The sequence below is a fragment of the Aquarana catesbeiana genome, linkage group LG04, assembly GCF_042186555.1.
Source record: "Aquarana catesbeiana isolate 2022-GZ linkage group LG04, ASM4218655v1, whole genome shotgun sequence".
NCBI lineage: Eukaryota > Metazoa > Chordata > Amphibia > Anura > Ranidae > Aquarana > Aquarana catesbeiana.
The window spans coordinates 605,464,542-605,490,284 of NC_133327.1; the positions used below are offsets into that span (position 1 = coordinate 605,464,542).

At 45.3% G+C, this 25,743-nt stretch overlaps 1 protein-coding gene across 5 annotated transcripts in view; it reads left to right on the forward strand.

Annotated features, from left to right (window-relative positions):
• KIF16B (kinesin family member 16B) overlaps positions 1-25,743 on the forward strand; it is a 603,866-nt gene that overhangs the window by 92,225 nt on the left and 485,898 nt on the right. For all 5 annotated transcript variants that reach the window (XM_073628238.1, XM_073628236.1, XM_073628237.1 and 2 more), the window contains exon 7: positions 24,100-24,242. In XM_073628238.1, the coding sequence (XP_073484339.1) occupies positions 24,100-24,242 (143 nt within the window). The remainder of the gene's footprint in view (positions 1-24,099; positions 24,243-25,743) is intronic.

The window sequence follows — 25,743 nt, forward strand, 5'->3', positions numbered from 1 at the left end:
TGGGCTTCAGGTCTCTAGTCCCCCAAACGGTTCTTAAATGAATCAAAGGATTGACCGATCGGATCAATTTGACACAGAGCTTTATATACTTAAATAAATGGTACCTGAGCCTCGCAAAGAAGACCCAAGATCCTGCAAGGTTTTGCCTGTAATGTGGACTCCTGGACACTACAGCACTAAGGCATTCCTGCAGGGTGCTGTACAAGTCCAAGGGAGTGGACCCTAAACATGAAAACGGTACACAGTCCTTGAAGGTCCTCAAGTGACGGGAATCAGCCATGAAGGGTGAAGATTGGGCTGTGTGCGGTAACCATACGGGGGAGTTTTTGGGCTAGCTGTGGGTGTTTGCAAAGTGTACCTTTTTTGCTTGTGTCTGGCTGTTTTTTACCTGTATGATGGCGCACGACGGTGCTCCATTTAGCCTTGGTTTGCCATGGCGCACGTGCGTTCGCAAGAGTGCCCCTGGGCTCAGCAGTTTGGCGGCCATGGCGCATGCGGCTTTACCGCACATGCGCCGTAGCCTTTATCTTGGCACACAAAGATTTGCGTCATAAGCGAATACGGCCACGCCTGTTCTCCGGGACTGCACACGTGCATGCACATGCATGCACAGAACATTCTGGCGTACAGCCAGCTTAATTAAGCTGTGTATGCCAAGCATGCGGTGCTTCCAGAAGGCAGCTGTGGGACACAGCAGGCTCTGAACCAGGCACTTGCAGCAGTTAATTTCTCCTTACCCGGGTCACGTGAGTCTCTAGGTGTTGCTTGGCAGGATAAAGGTGCTTAGCAGGATTGTTGCATAGGGGCTTGGTGAGCCCTATTAAAGGGTCTCCCTTCTGAGGTGTGTTAATACTACACCCAGGTACTCCCTTTTTGTGGCTAGTAAATGTCTTCAAAAAAGAGGAGCGGGACTAACACTACAAGGAAGGGCACACCTATGTCATCAGTAGAACCTAGTCGTATCCCTAGTGTTGTATCCCCTGAAGAACCAGAGGCTTCCGGGCAATCCGAGCCGCTGCACTTATCTGGGATTGTGCCTACAGTCAACGCCGCTGCTTCACACTTTATCACTAAGGATGAACTGTCCTCGGCCCTAGCCGGGTTAGAGCACAGGATTGCTATCATGATTGCCTCTATCCCGCCGGGTGGCAAGAAGCGTGACCAATTCCCCCTTCCCGGAGCCTCCTAGTCTGGAGCAGGAATGGGTTGAGGATGGGGAAGAGCTTAAAGCTCAGGATTCTGTGGATGGCCTGGCGGATGAGTCTGCTTTTGAAAAATCTGGACAAGAAGATATCCAGTTGGTGTCTGCCTCTCAATCACAGGAGGCTTTTGATCCTGACTCTTACCGAAATGGTTCGTTCTGCCTTTAAGTTGCCTCTTGCAGAGGTTACTGAGCCTCCCTGGTCCTCTTGATATCCCTGAGGCCTCTTCAGGCCACACAGGCTTTCCCCTTACACCCTCTGTTAGAACAGGTGGTGTATGCTGATTGGGAACATCCTGACAGGATTTTCGTTCCTCTTAAGAGGTTTTCCCTTATATATCCCATGGATGAAAAGTTCGTTAAGAAGTGAAGCATGCCAACCATAGATGCAGCAGTCTCTCTTCCTTAAACAAGAACTTGACTTGTTTGGTAGATAATGCACAGGGCTCAAAAGACCCTGTTGACAAGAAATTAGAGTCATTATTAAAGGCTTCCTTTTCTTTGGTCAGTTCAGCTATTCAGTCAGCTGTTGCAGCAATTAGTATCTGCCAGTCCATAAAGGATCAGGTCAGACGGCCTGACAGGCCTAACCAGGAGGATGATCTGCCTGAAAATAAGGCAGATATTCCTGGAATGCTGTGTTTTGCTGTTTACGCCTTTTAAAGGATTCAATACAACATCTTTCTCGTTTGGCTTTCTTGTCTGTACATGTGCGCAGACTTTTGTGGCATAAGAACTGGTCAGCCGAGCTTCCTTTTAAGAAGTGATTGGCAGGTTTCCCCATTCATGGGGAACGTTTTATTTTGGTGATCATTTGGACAAATATAACCAAAAGATTTCCGGAGGGAAGAGTTCTCTACTTCCTGTGAAGAAAAGCACCAGGCATCTCTCATTTAAAATCTCAGGGACTGCTTCCTCAAATGTCTCAGTGCCAAGGCAGTGCCGCCGACAACAGGTCGCTAGGGCCGGGGGCAAGCCGCAAGGCCAGGGCCAGAAAAAGCCCTGGGTCCAAGATACTTCTTTTTTTTTTTTTTTTTTTATAACTTTATTTTGGGAGTGCAGATTATACATAGAATTCAACAATGCAGTACAACAGTTATCTGTTTCTTGTTAGTATTTATCACAAACATCAAATAAAAGAATTTTAAGTATATATTGGTTTAACAACAGGCATGTTTCCTTTGAAATGTGCTATTAAGGCAGGTAGTCATAGGTTAACGGTTCCAGTTTGATTTATCCATCAGTGCTGAGGAGAGTGCCCTCCATCCGTAATTAAATAGTAAGCTTAAACTAAGCATAATTCAAGCGAAGGTGTTCCAACGATGCCTTATGACTAACTATGTGACTTCTCAAGGAATCTCACCAGTCTATGCCTGTAATCTGAGTAGCGCTCTGCCATTTTTTTGTGAATTAAGTCTACGTATTGCATTATATAAAAATTATGGTGTTCATTCCCACGAACATAGGATTGGCACCACAATGGAATACTGCAATCCGGGGGTTTTTTCTTATTTTTTTATCCTCTTCCCCCCTTACTGATGGGGAAAAGAGACAAAGGACACTAGTAGTGTCAAAGGGAGAAAAAGGAAGTAAGAATAAGAGGAAACAGAAGTAGAGAAACAAAAAAAAAAAAAAAAAAAAAAAAAAAGGGAGAGGTAGGTATAGGGCCCTGGAGAGACCGACGACCCGCAGCTCTGAAGCATCCAGGGGACAGACACCTATGTATACGAGTTGTATTCATCTGAAAAGCGGAACATATTCCAACGTGTCCACCGGGTGCTATGCTCCTCTTCTTTGTCCCCGATAGCAGCCGTGAGGCTCTCCATTTGCTGAATATCAGAGACCCTGCTAAACCATTGTGTCATTGTTGGAATGGACTGTTGCTTCCACATGCTGGGAATACACGCCCTAGCCGCGTTCAAGAGGTGTTTCAGCAAAGATTTGCGATACCTTTTGCTAGACATCGGAGTCAGGTTCAGGAGGACTGCCGCTGGATTGTTCCGTAGAGACACACCAGTGAGTCTGTGAATGATTTCCAACACTTGTCTCCAGAAAGGATCCAAGGCTGGACATTCCCAGAAGACGTGGATCAGTGTGCCAGTTTGTGTACTGCATCTCCAGCACAAAGGGCTGTGCCCCGGGAAAATGGATGCCAGCACCGAAGGGGTCCTGTACCATCGTGTCAGAATTTTGAAGGTAACTTCTTGGTATTTACTACATAAAGAGGATTTATGTGCAAAGAAGAGGATTCGAATCTTTTGGTCTTCTGTAAACGTGATGTTTAGGTCCCTCTCCCACTTCCCCAAGTAAGGGGGATCCTGTTGAGACGTATGGTTCAGTAAAATGTTGTATGAGAGAGAGAGAGATTTTCGAATTGGCTCCTCGCCCATGCACAACTCCTCAAAAGGTGTAGGTTGTCTACAGAAACCCTTGGCCTCTGGAAGGGATCTGAGGAAATGTGACAGCTGTAGGATCTTCCATCTGCCTAGCACGGAGTTGTTAAAGCTAGGGTATGTGTTAGAAGGGTCATTCCAACCCGTCGATCCACAAAAAGTGGAGGCTCTGACTAGACTCCGATCTGAGTGGAGCCGAAAGGATCTATCGGATAGGCCTGGATGGAAATCCGGGTGTCCAATTATGGGTGTCATTGGAGATGGAAAATTGGGCGTCTCCGCCAATTTGGAGTATCTACGGTGTTCCTCCAAGGTGGTATCGAGCAATGGGTGGGCAGGCAAGAATCTAGAAGAGTGAGTTCCACTCCAAGGTAAACCCTCAATAGGAAACTGAATTGTTTCCTGTTCTAATCCAATCCATAGCTTGTGTGATGAGTGTCTGCACCAATCTACAATTCTGTTCATGTGGACTGCTGTGTAATAGAGAGCTGGGTCAGGGAGGCCAACGCCTCCTCTCAGTTTTGGTCTCTGTAATAGGGATCTCTTGAGCCTCGGTGGTTTGCCCTGCCAGACATATCTGACGAATACTGATCGTAACTTACGGAAGAATTCCTGTGGAATCCTAACAGGCAATGCCTGGAGGAGGTAGAGTAGTCTCGGCATGATGTTCATTTTTAATACATTGCATCTGCCGAACCATGAGATCGCCAGTCCCCTCCACCTGTCTAGGTCCGTGGAGAACACATTCAGGAGTGGTTGAAAATTGAGATGATAAATGAGGTGTAGGTCAGAGGGGATTTTTGTACCCAAATATTTGATGGCCTGAGGAGACCACCTGAATGGGAAATTACCGCTAACAGAGGCCCGGGAACTAGGGGAGAGAGTGATGTTTAACGCTTCTGACTTTTGGAGGTTAATTTTGAAATCCGATAATTCCCCGTATTTATCTATTGCCGATAGTAAGTTAGGGAGAGACGTATGAGGATCTGAGATGTAGAATAACAGATCGTCCGCATACGCGGCAATTTTATGATGATAAGTACCCGTCTCGAGTCCCTTGATATTCGGATTAAGCCTTATGTGTTGTAATAAGGGCTCTAGTGCCATTATAAAGAGGAGCGGGGAAAGTGGGCATCCTTGCCTCGTGCCGTTGCTTATCTTAAAGGGGCTAGAGGTAATCCCATTTACTCTTACTGTTGCCGTGGGGGAGGAATATATGGCGGAAATCCATGATAACATGGGAGCTGGCATGCCAAAACGTCGCAGGGTGGCCAAGAGAAAAGTCCAATTCACCCTGTCAAACGCCTTTTCGGCGTCTGTAGATAACAAAATGAATGGGATGTTGAGGTGTTTAGCTCTAGCCACTACATTGATCGTCCTGATTGTATTATCTCGCGCCTCTCTGTTACGGATAAAGCCTGCTTGGTCTAGAGGGATTATACGTTGGAGAACTGAGCCTATTCGCTCTGCCAGGATTTTTGTGAATAGCTTCAGATCACAATTAAGAAGGGAGATAGGTCTGTAACTCGCGCACATCAGCGGGTCTTTTTCAGGCTTAGGGATGACAGTTATATTGGCTTGCAGGATATCTGAAGGTATGGCGTGATTATCCAATATGGCATTGAAAGCAGTAACGAAGTGAGCTGCCAGTTGAGTTTGGAAAGTCTTATAATAGGTGATGGTGAAACCATCGGGGCCTGGTGCCTTCCCTGTCGGAGTATTTGCTAAAGCTTTTGTGAGCTCATCTGGGGTGATAGGCTGCGAGAGCAAATCAACCTCCTCCTCATTAAGGGAAGGTAGTTTCGCAGCTGCGAGATACGCCTCTAGAGATTCCACGCTATTTTGGTTTCGTACCCCCGAGGGAGAGGAATGTAAGTTGTACAGGGCTTCATAGAATACCCTGAAAGACTCCGCCATTTCTGCGGAATCGTGAATCTTGGATCCTGTGGGTGAAGATAAGGCAGTGATGTAGGAAAGGTTGCGTTGGGTCCTTATAGCATTTGCAAGTGTTCTGCTGCACTTATCTCCAAATTCGTAAAAGTTTCTACGTATCCTCAAGAGGTTATTCTTAGCGTGGAACAGAGAATGCTCTCTGATTTGCTCTCGGAGCCTGGTCACTTCTCCCTCCGTGGTTTTATCTGGGTGATGTTTGTGTCGTTTTTCACAGTCATGTAATTTTACTAGCAAGTCAGATAGCATTTTTTCTCTGGCTACTTTGAGTCTGTGACCATGTTTAATAAATATTCCTCTTATATAACATTTATGCGCTGACCAAATAGTTAGCGGATTGGGGACCGATTGTTTGTTACTTTCGAAAAAGAGATTCAGTTCTCGCAGAATGTCCGCTCTCACCTCAGGGTCTTGGATAAGAGATTCGTTTAGACGCCATGGGGCTCTCTTGGGAGTCGGGCGTTTCCAATTTAGGGTCAAAGAGATCGGAGCATGATCTGAAAGAGCGATGTGTCCAATCTGTGCCCCTGAGACAAGTGGAATCGTAGCGTGGGAGACCAGGAAGAGGTCAATCCTGGAATATGAGTTGTGGACAGCCGAGAAAAAGGTGTAATCTCTCTCTTGCGGATGAAGAATCCGCCATATGTCGACTAAGCGATAAGAATGCAGTAGCTCCCTGATTCGGTTCCGACATCGCAGAGAGAGGGCCGAGGATCCCGACGATGTGTCTTTACGGGGATCTATGGTAAGGTTAAGGTCTCCCCCTAATACTAGTGTTCCCTCTGTGAAGGAAGCCAAGGCGTCCAGGCATGATTCAAGCACAGACAATTGGTCTATATTTGGCAAGTACAGGTTCGCAAATGTAAATGTCTGTGACTGGATAGTACCTTTGACAAAAAGGTATCTACCTTCCGGGTCAGCATGGAGGTCCCTCAGCTGCCAAGGCAAAGTTTTAGCCAGGAGGATACTTGTCCCTTTAGACTTTGAGGAAGGTGAAGCACTGTGGTACACTATCGGGAAATGTTTGCTGTGGAGTTTAGGGATACAGTCAGCCCGAAAATGGGTCTCCTGTAGGAACACAATTTGGGGTCTCTGTCTCCAAAGGTCAGAAAGACAACTGGAACGCTTCTCTGGAGCATTTAAGCCTTTCACATTCCAAGATACAAACTTCAGAGACATGTCTGATAGAACGGAGCCGGGTCGCCAGACCTCTCCAGAACCCGGAACTATTAGAGATATATAAAAAAAAAAAAAAAAAAAAAAAAAAAAAAAAAAAAGGGGGGGAAGGGGGGGAGGGGGAAAATAGATTAGAGTAGAAGAGTTGCAGTGAAAGAGTGGTGAGAGACACAGATAGAGGCAGGAAAAATAAAAAGAAGAATGGAAGGACAAAAAAAAAAAAAGAAAAAAAAAAAAAAAGATTGGGGAGAAGCAAGAATAATCTAAAACTCCAATCGGAGAATTACTGCCTAATGGGGCAGCTAGGGCCTAGTTGGGGAAGCGGTAGGGCACTTCAGAGGTCGGGCTCCCGGAACGCGAATCGCCCCCCAGGCCACCTCTCAATAGGAACGGTCCCATCCGGAACCGCCTTGGTATATTAGACTTCATTGAAAAGAGATAGCTCTTTAGAAACACAGAGCATACAACCCTATGACGTTCAGTATTTTATAACACTTCTTAACGTTATAACCAGTAACAATAAAACGTTGAGTAAAGCCTTAGTTAAAAGAACTATATTAAATTCTGATCTCCCGTTATTAGCTCTATTTACTAACTGGATCACTAAACCCACTGGGTCCCATCCAAGGGAGGGCAATCCAAAACTCCTTACCCGAGTCTCCATATCTGTGAAAGTCAGTTTCCATCTGAAACTATCTCAAGGTCCCGAGGTAGGGTAGTTGGTAAGCAGTAGGGGTGGATAAGGGAGGGGGTGAGGAGGGGAAAAGGGGGAGGTAAATGTGGGGGAGGGTGTGAAAAGGGGAAGGGTAGGGAGGGGAGGGAAGTAGTGGACCAATAGTTAGATAATTACCTCTCTATACAGATATTTATCCTTTGTTATTCTAAGAAATTCCAACTCTTGATATCAGCTAGTCCCTCTTTGTCCCCTCTCAGAGGTTAAACTCACTTCAGCGGTAAGCCTCAAAATTATTAAACAGTGTGAACTATTTGTACCCTTTTCTGAGTCTGGTAGTGTGGTACACATATAAACATAAATCAGTGAGGGGTTGCTGAATTATTATCGACAGAGTCTGTTATTTCTAGTTTACAACAATAATGACATATCTGTGTCTTCTTAATGATGATCTCTCCTGTGAGGCCCGCTTACTTGACTGCGTACTTTCCCTCCATTCCTGGAAAGAAAAAAAAAAAAAAAAAAAAAAAAAAAAAAAACACAGGGGGGGGGGGACCAAAACTGTCCAGGATACTGGAGACTTAACTTGTCTCCATGGAGCCCCTAGGCCAGAGAGATACTAAAAAGTCTAACCAGAGCATACGAAAGATAACAACAATAGGCAAGTAAATAGCCAAGTTCAGGCTTCAGAGCGACTTATCTCTGTGAATTCAAGGTTCGTTGTCTTGTGGGGCCAGCGGTCTTCTACGCTGCGACCTGTTGTTGCGTCGAGGTCTTTGAGGTCTGCCCGACGGGTTTCCTGCTGGTATGTTAGTAGTAGGTGTCAGGACAAATGCCAGCCAGTTAGGTAATGCCATTGATGGTAGCCCAAGGGTAGTGAGGAAGGTGGGAACCTCCCTAGGGTGTCGGAGGATGTATGTGCGACCTCCCTTCCTTGCTATCAAATGAAAAGGATGGCCCCACTTGTAGGTGATTCCTTGTTCATTGAATTTCTCCAATAGGGGTTTCATGCAACGACGCATCTGTAGGGTCCTGCGGGAAACATCTGGTAGGAGAGATATCTGGGCTCCATCAAAGTCAATATGCCCTCTACGCCAGGCTCTTTGTAGAATGTCCTCTTTAATAGAGTAATTATGCAGGCAACATAGAACATCTCTAGGCCTGTCCTCCATCGCATTTCTGGGGCCAAGGGTTCTGTGGACCCTGTCTATTGCGATAGGTGTTTCTGTCGGGCGCTCTAAGCAATCATTAAATAGAGCAGTCACTGTCGTTTTTAAGTCCGCTTGCCGGGTCGCTTCTGGCAGACCGCGGATTCTTATGTTACGCCTGCGGCTGCGGTTTTCCTGGTCATCTAGTAACAAGTGTAGCTGTGCGATTTGGTCTGCCATCTCCTCTTTTGTGTCATTTAATTCTGTGAAGCCCTGGCGCAGGGTTGTGGTTTCTTCTTCAATGGAAGTGACTCTTGCGGTGACTGCTGTTACTGATTGCTTAATTCCAGCAATCTCTCCTCGTAACGCTGCCTCCATTCTAAGTGCCACTGAGTCCAGGTCATCTCTTGTGGGCAGCTTTTGCAATAGAGCCCATAATGTCTGTTCTCCAGTAAACATAGATGGGGGCATATGTGCAGGCACAAGCAGTGGGGCAGAGCTCATGGAAGTCTGCTGTAAGATGGGCAGAGGCGCATCAGGGGTTAAGCTCTGTGACTGAGAGCGTTGTATGTCATGTGAATCCCACTGCGGTGTGCAGCTGGGTTCTCCTCCCGGGCTTGTAAATGATGTGAGTGATACTGAGCGGGGGAGGCAGGGGGAAAGGTCGCTGCTCGGTGAGAACGGCAGCATGTCATTACACTGGGCTTGTCTCCCCCCTCCTCCTGTCGGCGCGCCAGGCTCCTCACCTTCGCTTGTGCTCAGCGCCATCTTAGGAATGTCCGGTGTAGAAGCCACTGGCTGTCTCGGCACCAGGTATCTCTCCATTCCGCTCTCCGCTCACACAGCACAGCTGAGCAGTCTTTCCTGGCCAAGAGGATACTCTGAGAGTCCAAAATGTGGGGTTTTTCTGTGTAGGCGATCTGTGAACAAGCCGCGACCCGGGAGCCCTCTGAGAAACACGGCCTCACTCCTCCATGCCGAGACCACGCCCCAAGATACTTCTAAACCCAGCACCAAACCCTCCTTTTGAGGTGTCGCCCCACTCCATGGGGTGGGGGGAAGGCTTCTGCACTTTGTGGACATTTGGAGAACAATAGCTCAGGACGAGTGGGTCACCTCCGCTATATCCCACGGTTACAAGCTGGAGTTGCAGAGGGACATGTGCCGATTCTATCGGCAGTCCATATACTGGGAGTAGAGAACTGGAAGGCAGATTATCTCAGCCGCCAGCAGATCTGCCCGGGGGAATGGTCCCTACACCCAGGGGTGTTCCAGGAAATTTGCCAACATTGGGGATGGCCAGAGGTCAACCAACTGGCATCCAGGTTCAGTAACAAGCTACAGCAGTTTGTGTTCCGAACAAGAGATCCTCTGGCAATCGGAGCAGATGCTCTGATAGTTCCATGGAGCCAGTACTCCCTGGTTTATGCTTTCCCTCCGATCCCTCTCCTTTCACATTTGTTGTGCAGGATTCGGAGAGGGAGTTCCAGTAATTCTGGTGACACCAGCCTGGCCCAGAAGGCCCTGGTTCCCGGAGACTGTGAGACTGACAATAGATGGGCCATGGACGCTTCCACGTCACCCCGATCTACTGTCTCAAGGTCCTATATTCCACCCCAATTTACAAACTCTAAATTTTGATGGCATGGCTATTGAAGCCAGGGTGTTAAAGGACTGTCGCCTCTCAGGACCTGTGGTGTCTACCCTAGTGAATGCTAGAAAAGCTGTCACTAGGAAGATCTATCATAAGGTCTGGAAGGCTTTTATATTGCTTGGTATGAAGCCAAAAAATGGCATCCTTGGAAATACGTGAGGAAATCAAATTGGCTTTGAGGTCAAGTTTCGGCCCGATCAGTATTCTTCCAAAGGCCTTTAGCCTCCCATTCATTGAACCGAACCTTTATGCAGGGGGCAACTCGCATGCTTCTCCCCATTAGGTCACCTATGTGTCCTTGGGACTTGAACTTTGTGCTGCTTTAGTTACAGAAACAACCATTTGAGCCTATCAAGGAAATTCCATTAGACTTGTTGTCACGCAAGCTAGCCTTCCTGATGGTTATCACCTTGGCTAGAAGGGTGGCGGAGTTGGCGGCCCTTTCATGCAGGGAACCATACTTGATCCTTCACCATGACAGGACATTATTTTGCCTTTTTTTTCCTCTCAGCCTCGTTCGGTGGAAGAGAGACGACTGCATTCTTTGGACGTTGTCCGGACAGTCAAGGTTCATTTGTCTAGATCTGCGGAGATCCGAGGATCAGATTCCTTTTTTAGATTTACCAAAAGGACCCAAGGAGGGGCAGGCAGTTTCTATTGCCAATTGGATCCATGAATTGGTCATTCAGGCCTATGGTCTGAAATGTAAAGCTCCTCCCTTTAGGGTGTGAGCTCATTCTACCAGCCCCTCCTGGGATTTTCGCCGTCAGGTATCTGTGGCTCAAATTTGTAAGGCTGCTATCTGGTCTTCAGTGCATACGTTCACAAAATTTTATCAAGTGAATGTTCGAGCAGCTGAGGATTCAGCTTTCGGCCGCAGTTTACTGCGGGCTGCCATATAAGGTCTGATGGCTATTGTTTGGCAGGGTGTCTCCCTCCCCTCAAAGCTATTGCTCTGGGACGTCCCAACAGGTAATGAATATTAGCCTAACTCTGTGTCCCATGATGTATGAAAAAGAAAATAATAGGATTTTCCCATTTCATCTTTCAGGACAGCCACCATGAGAGATAGTCTCCTGCTCTTCCTCTAGGAAACACTGCGCCAGCCCATAAATTCTTTCTTCCCCCTGCCAGACCTCAGTATTATTAGTGTTTCCTCCGGTGGGGAGACACTGTGCAAGGAGCCAGGCCACTCAGTCAGGGCGACTGTGGTCGATGTTTGTGATTTTTGATCCGGTAAATGGGAGCAGGGGCTTCCTAGGAGAAAGGGGGTATTTACCCCTCTTTCACTTGCCACCCCATCCTAGCCGAGCGTGGCTTCAGGTTGCGGGGGATCCCAATCACGGCTACAGGGCCGCAGCAAGCAGGCGTTCGCCCTTCCCTGTACACTGTACAGGCCGTTCGTTTTGGAACTAAAAAGAGGTGGGCCGGATGACGGGTGACGTCATTTCCGGCGGAAGGGAGAATGCTTGCCTTTGACCCCCGACTTCCGGTTCGCGGAGCTGATAGGGAAGCCAGGCACAGGCTGGAGACGAGTCTGGGACACGCACAGGCAGCGTGGGACTCGGTAGTAACAACCACCTGCAGTCATGTCGGAAGCAGATGCTCAGCCAACGGACACTACCTCCAGCCTTCCTAAGGTAAGAGCGCCCTGGGGAAGGGCACTTTTTATCTGGGATTGTCCCTCCATGTATAGTTCCTGTCATGGGGGTGCAGACACCCTGGGTGGTTAGGGGGAGGGAGGCTCAGATCCCCACATATTAAGGAGGGTCTAGTGCACTCCCAGGGTTGTGTCCTAGTTTAAAAAATATTTTGTCATTTTTTTTTCATGTATTTCAGAAAGCTACAGAGAAGTCTAAGTCTACAGATAGCTCTAAGAAGAGATGTGCCTCTTGCAGGGACACATTAGGGGAATCATGGACAAAAGTCTTGTGTAGGGAGTGCATAGACTCCCTTGTTAAAGAGAGGGACTCTGAGCTGGAGTCAGGACTAGCAGCCTCGGTAAAGGAGCTCTCGTCCACCTTTTCTTCATTTAAAGCCTTATTTGGAAGGTTTCAGCCTCCAGTTAATCCAGTTCCCCAGGACACAACCCCGCCTCAGGCTCAGGGTTCTGCTCCTGCCCAACCTGCAACTTCAGTTAGGGCAGAAGAAGCTCCAGGCCCTTCCGGAGTGGAACAAAGACAGCCAGACAGTTCCTCTTCCGATTCCCAGGATGGTTCAGAGGGGGAAGACCAGGACGGGGAGTCCCAAAAATCCTCCAGATATAAATTATCCCTGGAAGAGGTAGAGGACCTCTTAGGGGCTATTTGTACAACCCTCGGTATTCAGGAGGACAAGAAACCCCTGACCCTTCATGACCAAATGTACAAGGGCTTGGGGGAACAAAAGAAAAAAGTTTTTCCAGTGCATGACCCCGAAAGGAAGCCCTTTTTTTTCTAGATCTCTAAAGAGGAGATTTCCGTTCTCAGGGGATCCTGCATCTATCTGGAATAAAAATCCCAAGTTAGATGCGGCCTTCTCCCAGGTTTCCAGACACACGGACCTGGCGTTTGAGGACATGGGGGCCTTGGTGGATGTCATGGTTAAGAGAATAGATTCTCTCCTCAAAAAGACTTGGGACTCAACAATTGGCAATTTAAAGCCTGAGTTGGCTGTCACAGTTGTGGCTCGCAACCTGGAGCACTGGCTTTCCCAGATCCAAGAGCATATTGAAGCTGGAATGGCAAAAGAAACCATTCTATCTTCTTTCCCTACGATTCTGCAGGGTATCGCCTACATAGCTGATGCCTCGGCAGAATCGGTCCGTATGTCGGCCAGATCAGCGACTCTGGCCTATTCTGCCAGGAGAGCCCTCTGGCTAAAAACTTGGCCAGGCGATAGCGCCTCTAAGGTCAAGTTGTGCGGGATACCTTTTAACAGGAGACCTTCTCTTCGGCCCAGGTTTAGAGACCGTCTTGGACCGCACAGCAGACAGGAAAAAATCCTTCCCAGTTAAGCGGAAAACACCTGCACAAACAAAGAAGGGGTTTTGTCCACAAAAACGTAAAGAAGCTCCAAAGCCGGAAGGGCAAAAGAGATCTTGAGGTCAAAAAGGCAAGGGCAGAGGAGGGGCGCCCTCCTGACAAGCCCCGTAAAAGCCAATGACTCCCCAACCACAGTGGGGGGAAGACTGGGGGCCTTCCTTCCACAGTGGGAGGCAATATCCCCCAATCACTTTATCCTAGGGGTTATAAGAAGGGGGTACTGTCTCGAATTCACAAATCCTCCCCCGCGGAGATTCCTTGTCACGCACCTACCCAGGTGCACGGCAAAGGCCGAGGCTCTGTTGGGAGCACTAAAGGATCTGGAAGATCAAAATGTGGTTCTCAGAGTACCAAAAACAGAGGAGGGAGAGGGTTTCTATTCACACATCTTCGTAGTGAAAAAACCCACAGGGAAATTCAGACTGATTCTGAATTTAAAACCCCTGAACAGGTCAGTGACATACAGAAGATACCGTATGGAGACAATTTTCACAGTCAGAGCCCTGCTACCCCACAACTGCTTTATGGTGTCGCTGGCCCTAAGAGACGCGTATCTACACGTCCCTATAGCAGAAGCTTCGCAGAGGTTTCTTCGGCTAGCAGTAGGCGTAGGTGGAACAATGGTACATCTACAGTTTCAGGCACTGCCATTCGGGCTATCCTCCTCGCCCCACATCTTCACCAAGGTTTTGGCGGAAGTTATGGCCTTTCTTCGGCTCCAGGGAATATCGGTGATGGCATATCTGGACGACCTGCTCCTATTTGCAGCGTGCCCAGTACAGTTAGTCAAAAATCTAGAACTAACAAAGAAGGTCCTTACAGGTCTAGGGTGGCTACTGAACTTGGAGAAAACCAGTTTGATTCCCTCACAATGCATCACGTACTTAGGCTATCTGTTGGACTCAACACTACTGAGCATGTTTCTTCCAGCAGAAAAAGTACTAAAACTGGACAGGGCAGTGGCCGCACTCCAGTGCAGCAATCAGGTCTCCATAAGAGTTCTGATGTCGGCCCTGGGACTATTAACCGCTACCCTCCCAGCAGTGCAGTGGGCAGGTCTGCACTTTCGTCCCTTACAGTCCTTTGTCCTAAGGGTGTGGGATCACAGTCAGAAAGATCTGGACACCTTGGTACAGGTTCCGCACCAAGTAAAGAGATCCCTCTGGTGGTGGAGGAAGGTTTCAAACTTGTCGCAGGGTCGTCTGTGGTTCATCCCAGTTTCTCAGGTGGTAACCACAGACGCAAGCGGCAAAGGATGGGGGGGCGCATCTGGGTTCCCTTTTAGCACAGGGCACCTGGGAGGACGATGAACTAAGAAGGTCGTCCAATTGGAAGGAGCTGAGGGCAATCGGGCTAGCACTCAGGTTTTTCAAAAAGGGAGCTACAGGGCCACCATGTTCAGGTGCCGACGGACAACTCGTCCGCCATGGCCTATGTAAACAGGGCGGCACGAGAAGCGGAGTCCTTTTGGCCTTAGCATCAGACATTCTGAACTGGGCCGAGACCCACACTCTCTCACTCTCAGCAGTCTTCCTGAGAGGAGAAAAGAATGTGATAGCAGACTTTCTCAGCTGAACCAAGCTGAGAGAGGGCGATTGGATCCTCAAAGAGGAAACAAAAAGAAGAGAGGGCGCACCGACCTAGCGCATTACCACTGGTAGCGTTTATTAAAAAGTAAATAGCAAGTAACATACTCACAAACGAGCTTGAAATACAGGCATGGACATGGACTGCAAGTATGCAGTAACAGACACCAGGATAGAATGGGACCGGACATCAAGTAGATGCGGCAACGGCTAACGCGTTTCGGGGGCGAGCCCCTTTCCTCAGAGCCTAAGCGGGTGGTGACTGCTTACAGGTAAGAGCTCCTCTATATATGTGTGCATACATGCAACCTAGCCTCCCAATGATCACCAGCACCAGCCTACCATGGCCACTCCCCACCAGCACCAGCCTACCATGGCCACTCCCCCCTTTGCCTTTGGGAGGGGGGAGTGGCCATGGTAGGCTGGTGCTGGTGATCATTGGGAGGCTAGGTTGCATGTATGCACACATATATAGAGGAGCTCTTACCTGTAAGCAGTCACCACCCGCTTAGGCTCTGAGGAAAGGGGCTCGCCCCCGAAACGCGTTAGCCGTTGCCGCATCTACTTGATGTCCGGTCCCATTCTATCCTGGTGTCTGTTACTGCATACTTGCAGTCCATGTCCATGCCTGTATTTCAAGCTCGTTTGTGAGTATGTTACTTGCTATTTACTTTTTAATAAACGCTACCAGTGGTAATGCGCTAGGTCGGTGCGCCCTCTCTTCTTTTTGTTTCCTCTTTGTAGTTTTTGAATGCCCAACATTCTGAAGAGGGCTGCAAGACGCCACATACCACTAAGCCTGCTGGCCTTAAATCACACACTGGATATCTAGACACTTGAGCGCAGGAGAGAGACTTTTTCTCTTTTGGTTATACGATTGGATCCTCAACCAGGAGGTTTTCAATCTCATTTCAGAAAAAGGGGGTCCTCCAGAAGTAGATCTGTTTGCGTCAAGAAACAACGCAAAAGCCCCATATTTTTTCTCCCTAAACAGAGGAGAGGGAGCACGGGGGGTTGACGCATTGATCCAGAACTGGCATTTCAGAATCTGATATGCCTTCCCGCCCCCGGCGTTATTGCTGGCAGTTCTCAGGAAGTTCCAGATGGAAAACGCGTCCCTGATTCTAGTAGCACCAGATTGGCCAAAGAGGGCTTGGTTCTCAGTACTCAAGCAGCTAGCGGTCGAACCTCCCTTATTCCTGCCACCTCGAGAGGACCTCCTCTCACAGGGCCCAGTCCTCTGTCCACAGGTACACCAATGGCAGTTAGCGGCCTGGCTACTGAGGAGGGTATATTAAGATCGAAGGGGTTTTCTGAGAAATTGATCTCCACCCTCCTCAACAGCAGGAAGAAGGAAACACGCCAGATCTATAAGAAGGTCTGGGTACGTTTCAATGAATGGTGTGTAGAAGGCTCTTTTGCGGTACACAGTCCCACAGCTGTGTTGGAATTGAGAGTGCTTATTTAGAAAAACATCTGGCCACCAACCCTTGGGTGGTCAGATTCTTTAAGGCTCTGTCTAGACAGAGACCGTTTCAAGGCCCTCCCTTTCCCAAGTGGGACCTATCTTTAGTTTTACAGAGCCTGACGGGAACCCCCTTCGAACCGTTAGAAGGGTGTCTTCTGAAAAATCTTACGTTAAAAACATTTTTTTTAGTAGCAGTGACAACTGCCAGGAGAGTCTGTGAGATTGAGGCCTTATCTGTCAGACCTCCTTTTTTCGTTATTTTCCCAGATCGGATCATCTTCAAGACTGATCCGACATTTATGCCTAAGGTGGCTTCTGGTTTCCACAGAAGTCAGGAGGTAGTGTTACCTTCATTTTGTCCCAACCCCTCAGGGGAAAGGGAATTAAAATGTCATTCTTTGGACGTAAGGAGATGTATCCTTCAGTACCTAGATCTGACCAAAACGTTTAGAAAGTCAGACTCTTTATTTGTTTTCTGGGACCAGAAAGGGATGCAAAGCGTCTAGACGCACTATTGCCAGATGGCTCAGAACAACCATTTGTCAGGCCTATACATTAGCAGGGAAAGAAATCCCAATGGGTATAAAGGCACACTCTACCAGAGCTATGGCAGCTTCTCAGGCAGAGAAGGCTGGAGCAACGCCAGAGCAAATATGCAGGGCTGCAACATGGTCCAGCTACTCAACTTTCGTAAAGCACTACAGAGTGGACCTAGTGACGGCTAGTGAGCAAGCCTTTGGGCGAAAGGTATTGCAAGCTGTAGTCCCACCCTAACTGGTAAGTGCTCGTTCATCCTCTCATGGTGGCTGTCCTGAAAGACGAAAGGGGAAAATTGAAGTTACGTAACGTCTTTTCCAGTAGTCTTTCAGGACAGCCCTAGTTACCCACCCGAAACTTTGGGGTGTCTTTTATAAAGGGCCAGAACGCAGCATGATAATGATATGGGATAGTATGTTATTAATGTGTTCTTGTGTCTCCCCAGCTGGCCGGAGGTAATCTTGGAATAAACTGAGGTCTGGCAGGGGGAAGTAAGAATTTATGGGCTGGCGCAGTGTTTCCTAGAGGAAGAGGAGGAGACTATCTCTCATGGTGGCTGTCCTGAAAGACTACTGGAAAAGACGTTACCGGTACGTAACTTCAATTTTTTTCATCATACTTACCTGTAAAATCCTTTTCTTTGAGTGCATCATGGAACACAGAGGTCCCTCCCCTCTTTTTAAGGATTCAGTGCTTGCTACAAAAATGACATGACATCACTTCCAGTTTACAGAAGACTCAAAGGCGCCGAATTTAAGAAAATGAAAATCTACGTATTTGATTGCTTTTAAGTACAAAGGAGGGATTTGAGGTCTTATAGACCCCCAGACTTCTCCATAAAGAGTACCTGTCGCTGCCTATTACTGTCACAAGGGATGTTACATTCCTTGTGACAGCAATAAAATGATCAGAAAAAAAAAAAAATGTAAAGAGATTATAAAAAAAAAAAAAATAAAGCGCCCTGTCTTTGTAGAAATTTTTAAAGTGTCGCCTCTGGAGATGTTTAAGTACCATCGTTTGTCGCCATTCCACGAGTGTGTGCAATTTCAAAACATTACATGTTAGATATCTATTTACTCGCCATAACATAATCTTTCACATTATACAACAACAAAAAAATGGGCTAGCTTTACTGTTTTTTGTTTCTTTTTAATTCATGAAAGTGTTTATTTTTCGCCCAAACAATGCGTTTGAAAGACCGCTGTGCAAATACCATGTGAAATAAAATATTGCAACAATTGCCATTTTATTCCCTAGGGTCTCTGCTGATATGTGTATGTATGTATGTATGTTTGGGGGTTCTAAGTAATTTTCTAGCAAAAAATATGGATTTTAACTTGTACGCAACAAATGTCAGAAAAAAGGCTTAGTCATGAAAGGGTTAATAAATCTGTTACTTACATTAAAGTAGAACTACAGGCAAAACCTCCCCCCCCCCCCCATTTTGGATAGAGTAATGGAGGGTTATACCCCTGTCAATTTTTTTTTTCTTTTTTCCATCTGTGTCACAGTCAGGAAATTTACCTTCACTTCCTGTTCATTACCAAAACAGGAATTCTCTGCAAATTAACCACTTGCCACCCAAGCAAATTCTGGCATTTCTCTTCTACATGTAAAAATCATCATTTTTTTTTTTTTTACCAGAGACCCTAGGGGTTAAAATGGCAGTGATTGCAAATTTTTATGTCACACGGTATTTTAGCAGCAATTTTTCAAACAAATTTTTTGGGGAAATAACACTTTACTGAATTTTAATGCAAGAAAACACAATAGATAACCCAATTTGTAGGTGAAATAAAAAAGATGATGTTACGCCGAGTAAATAGATACCAAAAACTTTAAACTTTATAATTGCACACACTCGTGGAATGGCACCAAACTACAGTGCTTAAAAATCTCCATAGGCGACTCTCTTAAATTTTTTTTTACAGGTTACCAGTTTAGAGTTACAGAGAGGGTCTAGTGCAAGAAATATTGCTGTCGCTCTAATGATCGCATGTGTGGTTGGAACGCCGTTTACATATGCGGGCACGACCTACATGTGCATTCGAGGGGATGGGGGCGCTTTAAAATTATTATTATTTTTTACACTTTTGCTTGAATTTTTTGATCACTTTTATTCTTATTACAAGGAATGTAAACATCCCTTGTAATAGGAATAGGGCATGACAGGTCCTCTTTATAGAGAGATCTGGGGTCTATAGGTCCCCACAAGCCCTCCTTTTTATGCTGAAAAGCCTGAGATCCCACAAAAAAAAAAAAAAAAAAAAATCGATCTCAGGCTTTCCAGCAAAAAAAATGACTTTACATCTGCCAGAGCTGGAAGTGACGTCATGAAATGGCTTCTGGCCTCCGAGGGTCATAGAGATGGCCAGGGACCACCTGGTCCACAGCCAGCTCTATGGAAAACTGGCTTTATTTATTTAAATTTGTACTATTGGGGGGGAGTTTTTCTGTAATTTCAATTTCAGCAAACCATTAAATTGAATCGTAAATTCATATAATGCAGAGCCAGCCTGTGTTATTACAGGGAATACAATACAAAGCACTATAATTCTGCTGAAATCTGTATCCATGCCACCCAATCAGATTCCAGGGTGTTGTAGTTAGAAAGATGAATTATGATTTTGGTTTCTAAAAGGTACGGTTTCTGTTTTTGAATATCCATTTTTTTATACCCACCCTGAGGTAGCAGATTATTTGGGAAAACCATTATACTGGGAAGCATGTTGTGAAACTTACAGATATCCTCCAGACAAACAAGAACTATTAGCATTTTAAGTAGCTTTGGGGACATGGTATCAACCGAGTAGCTTTTATTTCTATCCTGGCAGATACTTTGATGACTGGCAAATTTTATCTTGGCTTAATCCTTGGTCAGCTCATTAACCACTTAAGGACGGAGCCTCTTTTTTAGATGTGTTGTTTACAAGTTAAAAACAGGTTTTTTTTTGCTAGAAAATTACTTAGAACCCCCAAACATTATACATTTTTTTTTCTAACACCCTAAAGAATAAAATGGCGGTTGTTGCAATACTTTCTGTCACACTGTATTTGTACAGTGGTCTTACAAGCGCACTTTTTTTGTGAAAAAAATACACTTTTTTTAATTAAAAAAAGACAACAGTAAAGTTAGCCTTGTGAAAGATAGTGTTACGCCGAATAAATTGATACCCAACAAACTTTTACCCTTAAAAATCTCCATAGGTGATGTTTAAAAAATTCTACAGGTTGCATGTTTTGAGATACAGTGGAGGGCTAGAATTATTGCTCTCGCTCTACCGATCACGTACCTCACGCGTGGTTTGAACACTGTTTTCATATGCGGGCGTTACTCGCGTATGTGTTCGCTTGTGCACGCGAGCTCGGTGGGACGGGGCACAATTTAAAAAAAATTATTTTTCTTATTTCTTTTACCTTTTTATTTTTTAATTTTACACTGTTTTTTTAAAAAAAAAATTGTTTCACTTTTATTCCTATTACAAGGAATGTAAACATCCCTTGTAATATAAAAAAGCAAGACAGGATCTCTTAAATATGAGATCTGGGGTCAAAAAGATCTCAGATTTACACTAAAATGCGATTAAAAAAAAAAAGTGACGTTTTGACGTTGCTTCCGCCCTGCAATGTCATGGAGATGGGTTTGGGCCATCTTCCCCTCACTTGCCTCCATGCCAAGAAAGGTACAGCATCCGATCGCCGCGGGGGACCCTCTCCCGCTGCTGATAAAAGTGATCTTGCTGTGAATCTGCCAAAGAGACCACTTTTATCAAGATGAAGTCCATTCAGTTCAACCAACAGAGAAAGTAAAAAAAAAAAAAGTCTAACATGCTGATGCCTAGAATTATTCTTTAAGAAACACAGTGGAGTTCTTCCTCCACCCCCAGCCTCCTGATTGGACTGTTGAATAGCAGCTGCTGACTGATGAGCTCATCCTTCTGCTCTTTCCTCCTATAAAGATGTTTCTTGTCAATGCAGCACACTGAATGAATGAATGAATGAATGAATGAATGATTTGTATAGCGCTGCAAATGCGAACTGAATTGCCTCAAAGCGCTGGATCCGTCCTGTGTTGTCCAGCTTCTTAGAAGAGGTAGGTCTTGAGCTTCTTTCTGAAGGCCAGATGGTTTTCTTCCATGCGAATGTGAGTAGGTAGAGCGTTCCATAGACATGGTCCTTGGACTGCAAATCTTCGTTCTCCCTTTGTTTTGTAGCGGGGTTTTGGAATAAGGAGGAGGTTTTGGTTAGGAGATCGAAGACTGTGATTGGGTGTGTAGCGTTTTATTTTCTCGCATAGGTATTGAGGAGTGTTTCCTTGTATACATTTGTGGGTGAGGCAGAGGGTCTTGAAAGTGATTTGATTCTTTACGGTTAGCCAATGTAGGCTCCTCAGTGAAGGGGATATGGATTCCCAGGGTTTTTTTCCTGTTAACAGTCTTGCCGCCATGTTTTGGATGCGTTGTAAGCGCGCAAGCTGATATTGGGGTAGTCCTATGTAGAGGGAGTTTGCGTAGTCGAGTCGGGAATTGATGATTGTTCCAACTACTGCTGCTTTGTCCTCTTCTGGGATGAAGGGGATGAGTCTACATAGCAGGCGGAGGAGATGGTGAGATCCGCTGACTACTGATCCTATTTGTGCATCCATTGTCATTTCTGAGTCAAAAATGACTCCGAGACTCTTGGCTTTGGTGCTTGGAGAGATGGTCTCTCCAAAGATGGTGGGCGGTGTCCATGGGGTCTTAGTTTTGGAATTTTGGTTTGCGTGTAGGAGCAGAAGCTCTGTTTTTGATCCTATGAGTTTGAGAGAGCTTGTTTGGCTCCCCGTTGTCTCTCCCTTTCCCAGTCTGAGTGTTGCTATATTGTCTGTAATACGTCAAATTCATGTACTAACACTTGTTTTAAAATAAACTACATTAAAAAAAATGTAAATGTATTCATGAATAACTAGCTGCAATAATTTGTTTTTAAACTCTATGTGCAGTTGAGCTTTAAAGCAAGTCCAAGGGGAAATGACTTTATACTGCTGGGGAAGGGGCATGAAAGCAAATTTGTTGCTTTGTTCTTCATAGGCAAAGCACATATTTGTTTTATGTGTTTTTGATGTTGAGGCTCCAAAGACAAACACATGATGTTCCTGTTCATTTCTATGTGTCTGCTTAACACATGTTCACACACAAAAATGGAACATGTCCTACTCTTTCAGATGTGCCCTGAGCTGCAGAACAGCAATTTGTTTCTGCTTAAAATAAATTTGTAGTACGTTTCACACATATTAAGAAAATGGCCCTTCTTTAATCAACATGAAGTGAGTGTGTGTCACTATTGGAACACATCCGGCACATTTTCCTCCCACAAACACATATGATAGAGCACTATTTCTCTCACTAATACTCATGATGGGGCACTATTCCCCCCACTAATACCCATGATGGGGCACTATTCCCCCCACTAATACCAATGATGGACACTATTCCTCCTACTAATACCAATGATGGGGTATTATTCCTCCCACTAATACCCATGATGGGGCACTATTCCCCCCACTAATACCCATGATGGGCACTATTCCCCCCCCCCACTAATACCAATGATGGACACTATTCCTCCTACTAATACCAATGATGGGGTATTATTCCTCCCACTAACACCCATGATGGGGCACTATTCCCCCCACTAATACCCATGATGGGGCACTATTCCCCCCACTAATACCAATGATGGACACTATTCCTCCTACTAATACCAATGATGGGGCACTATTCCTCCCGCTAATACACATGATGGGGCACTATTCCTCCCGCTAATACCCATGATGGGGCACTATTCCTCCCGCTAATACCCATGATGGGGCACTATTCCTCCCGCTAATACCAATGATGGGGCACTATTCTTCCTGCTAATACCAATGATGGGGCACTATGCTTCCCGCTAATACCAATGATGGGGCACTATTTCTCCTGCTAATACCAATGATGGGGCACTATTTCTCCTGCTAATACCAATGATGGGGCACTATTTCTCCCGCTAATACCAATGATGGGGCACTATTTCTCCCACTAATACCAATGATGGGGCACTATTTCTCCCACTAATACCAATGATGGGGCACTATTCCTCCCACTAATACCCATGATGTAGCACTATTCCCCCTACTAATACCAATGATAGGGTATTATTCCTCCCACTAATACCCATGATGGGCACTATTCCCCCCCCCACTAATCCCAATGATGGAACACTATTCCTCCTACTAATACCAGTGATGGGGTATTATTCCTCCCGCTACTACCAGTGATGGGGCACTATTCCTCCCGCTAATATCAATGATGGGGCACTATTCCTTCCACTGATGCCAATGATGGAACACTATTCCTCCTACTAATACCAGTGATGGGGTATTATTCCTCCCACTAACACCCATGATGGGGCACTATTCCTCCCGCTACTACCAATGATGGGGCACTATTCCTTCCAATGATGGAGCACTATTCCTCGGACTATTCCTTCTACTAATATTAATGACGGGGGGGGGGCATTGCTCCTCCTAATACCAATGATGGGGGGCTATTCCCCACTAATACCATTGGTGTGACACTTCTATTGACAACAGGAGCTGTGTAATCGTTTCACTCTTCTTGACCACCAATTTGAGCCACTGTTTACTTCCACTGTTACCAGGAAGTTTTTTTTTTTTTACTGCCAATGGCCACAATCCAGCCCCCCTAGAGTCTGAAGGACAGTAAGCTGGCTCTTTGTTTAAAAGGTTTGGAGACCCCTGCACTACACAATTTTTGGTAGATCTAAGGGAGATTGTACAGCCAGATTGTAATGTGTGTGTGTGTGTGGTTCGCCTAAAGGACATTTGTACAATCAACTTATAATGCTGTTTTTGAAAGATTTTTATTTGTATTGGTCTAGAGAACCAGAATGCAACCCAGTTTTTTCCCAACATATTTATAGTGCTACTCAGTGATTGGTTGGAAATGTCCCTGTTAAAACCGTGTTTTTTTTTTTTTTTTTTTTTTCATGCCCATGCATTTTTCCTATGTTGGTATATGAAACATAGAGCATGGCAATGCAGTTAGTGTGAGTGAGCCAGTTGGGGCAGCTTGTGCCATTTTATTTGGCTCGCTCCCAGTCATTTTTGTCCTTGATGTTTTGGTGGATAGTAGTCGAGAACACATATAAGATATGCCAGTCACACAAGTTTGGTTCTGATTAAAGCATAAACATTACAGAATCGTGTAGATGTTGACTATTGCATTTTCCATTTTACTGTCATATTTGCAGACTTGTCAAAGCACTTAGTTCAGAATTACAGTGACGTGGAGGAGTTAATGGATGCCGGGAACATTAACAGGACCACAGCTGCCACCGGAATGAATGATGTGAGCAGTCGATCGCACGCCATCTTTACCATCAACTTCACTCAGGTAGGCGTCACGCCTGACTGCCTTGATTTCTGCTAATAAGTATAATTTTTTTTTTTTTTTTATCCTGGTGCCAAGTCATGTTCAGACAACAACAGAAACAGGAGTACAAGCTCTCTAATGTTGAATACACAATGGTGGAACATAATCTGAAAATTGTTCCGTAATGGTTCTCTGAAGTGATCAGAATGTTCCTTACCCTTTAAAATAAAATACTTATTTTTTTTGTCAAAGCATGAACACTGAGACATCAGATTGGCCCACAGCACTGCTCCTTCCTCTCCCAGTCTGAGTGCTACTGACCTCTGGCTGCATTTAACAATACATTTTATTATTCTTTAATTATAAATACATGAGATATTATTATTTTATTTAGATCTGCCTAAGAATTTACTAGAGCTGCACGATTAATCGTTAAAAATCAGGATTTTTTTTTCCCCCTCGCGATCTTAACAAAGCATTTTCCCAATTTTTTTTCTATGCTGAGAATTCTCTGCTCAAGCCAACAGCTGTCAAAAAACAAACAAAACAGGCAGTCTGCCAAGTATCACACCATTCCTCGCTGAGCTAACTATAAACATTGTAAGGTTTTATTCTTTATTATATCAAACGAATGAACTTCGGTCTGTAAATAAGGGAAGTTTAACTACTTAAAGACTAAACCTTTTTCTGACACTTGTTGGTTTCAAGTTAAAATCAGTATTTTTTTGCTAGAAAATTACTTAGAACCCCCAAACATTATATATGTTTTTTTTAGCAGAGACCCTTGAATATAAAATGGTGATTGATGCAATATTTTATGTCACACTGTATTTGCGCAGAGGTCTTTCAAATGCAATGAATTAAAAAAAAAACTAAACAGTAACGTTAGCCTATTATTTTTTTTTTGTATAATGTGAGAGATGTTTCACGACAAGAATCATGAGAGAATCTTCGAAGCAAAAAATGGTAATTCTTATTTTGGCAAGAATCATGCAGCTCTATAGTTTACTCAATGCAGGTTCATAAAAACAACCTCAAAAAGCTATTTTTTTTTTTTTTTTTTTTTTTTTAGTTATGGATAGAATAGACAAGAGTTTGGCCCCCTGTCAAGCTTTTATTGCTTTCTGTGTTCCTGGGCACTCCGTGGGGGAGATTTACTAAAACTAGTGCACTCAAAATCTGGCACAGCTCTGCATAGTAAACAACCAGCTTCCAGGTTTTATTGGAAAAGATTAATTGAACTGAAATTAGAAGCTGATTGGCTATTATGCACAACTGCACCAGATTCTGAGTGCTCCAGTTTGGGTCAGATTTACTACTGTCAGCAAGACCAAAAGTGAGGTGGAATATAACATTTTAGCGTTGTCACCAGAATAAGAGGTACATAATCTAAGTCGGTTGTGGTCAACTTTCTGTGCAGCCCCTGACAACCCCCAAGGGCCACACATAATATTCAATAATTTAATGTTACAAAAAGCCATGGGACACTGCAGCCATGCAACAGGGGATGGTTAAAGACTGC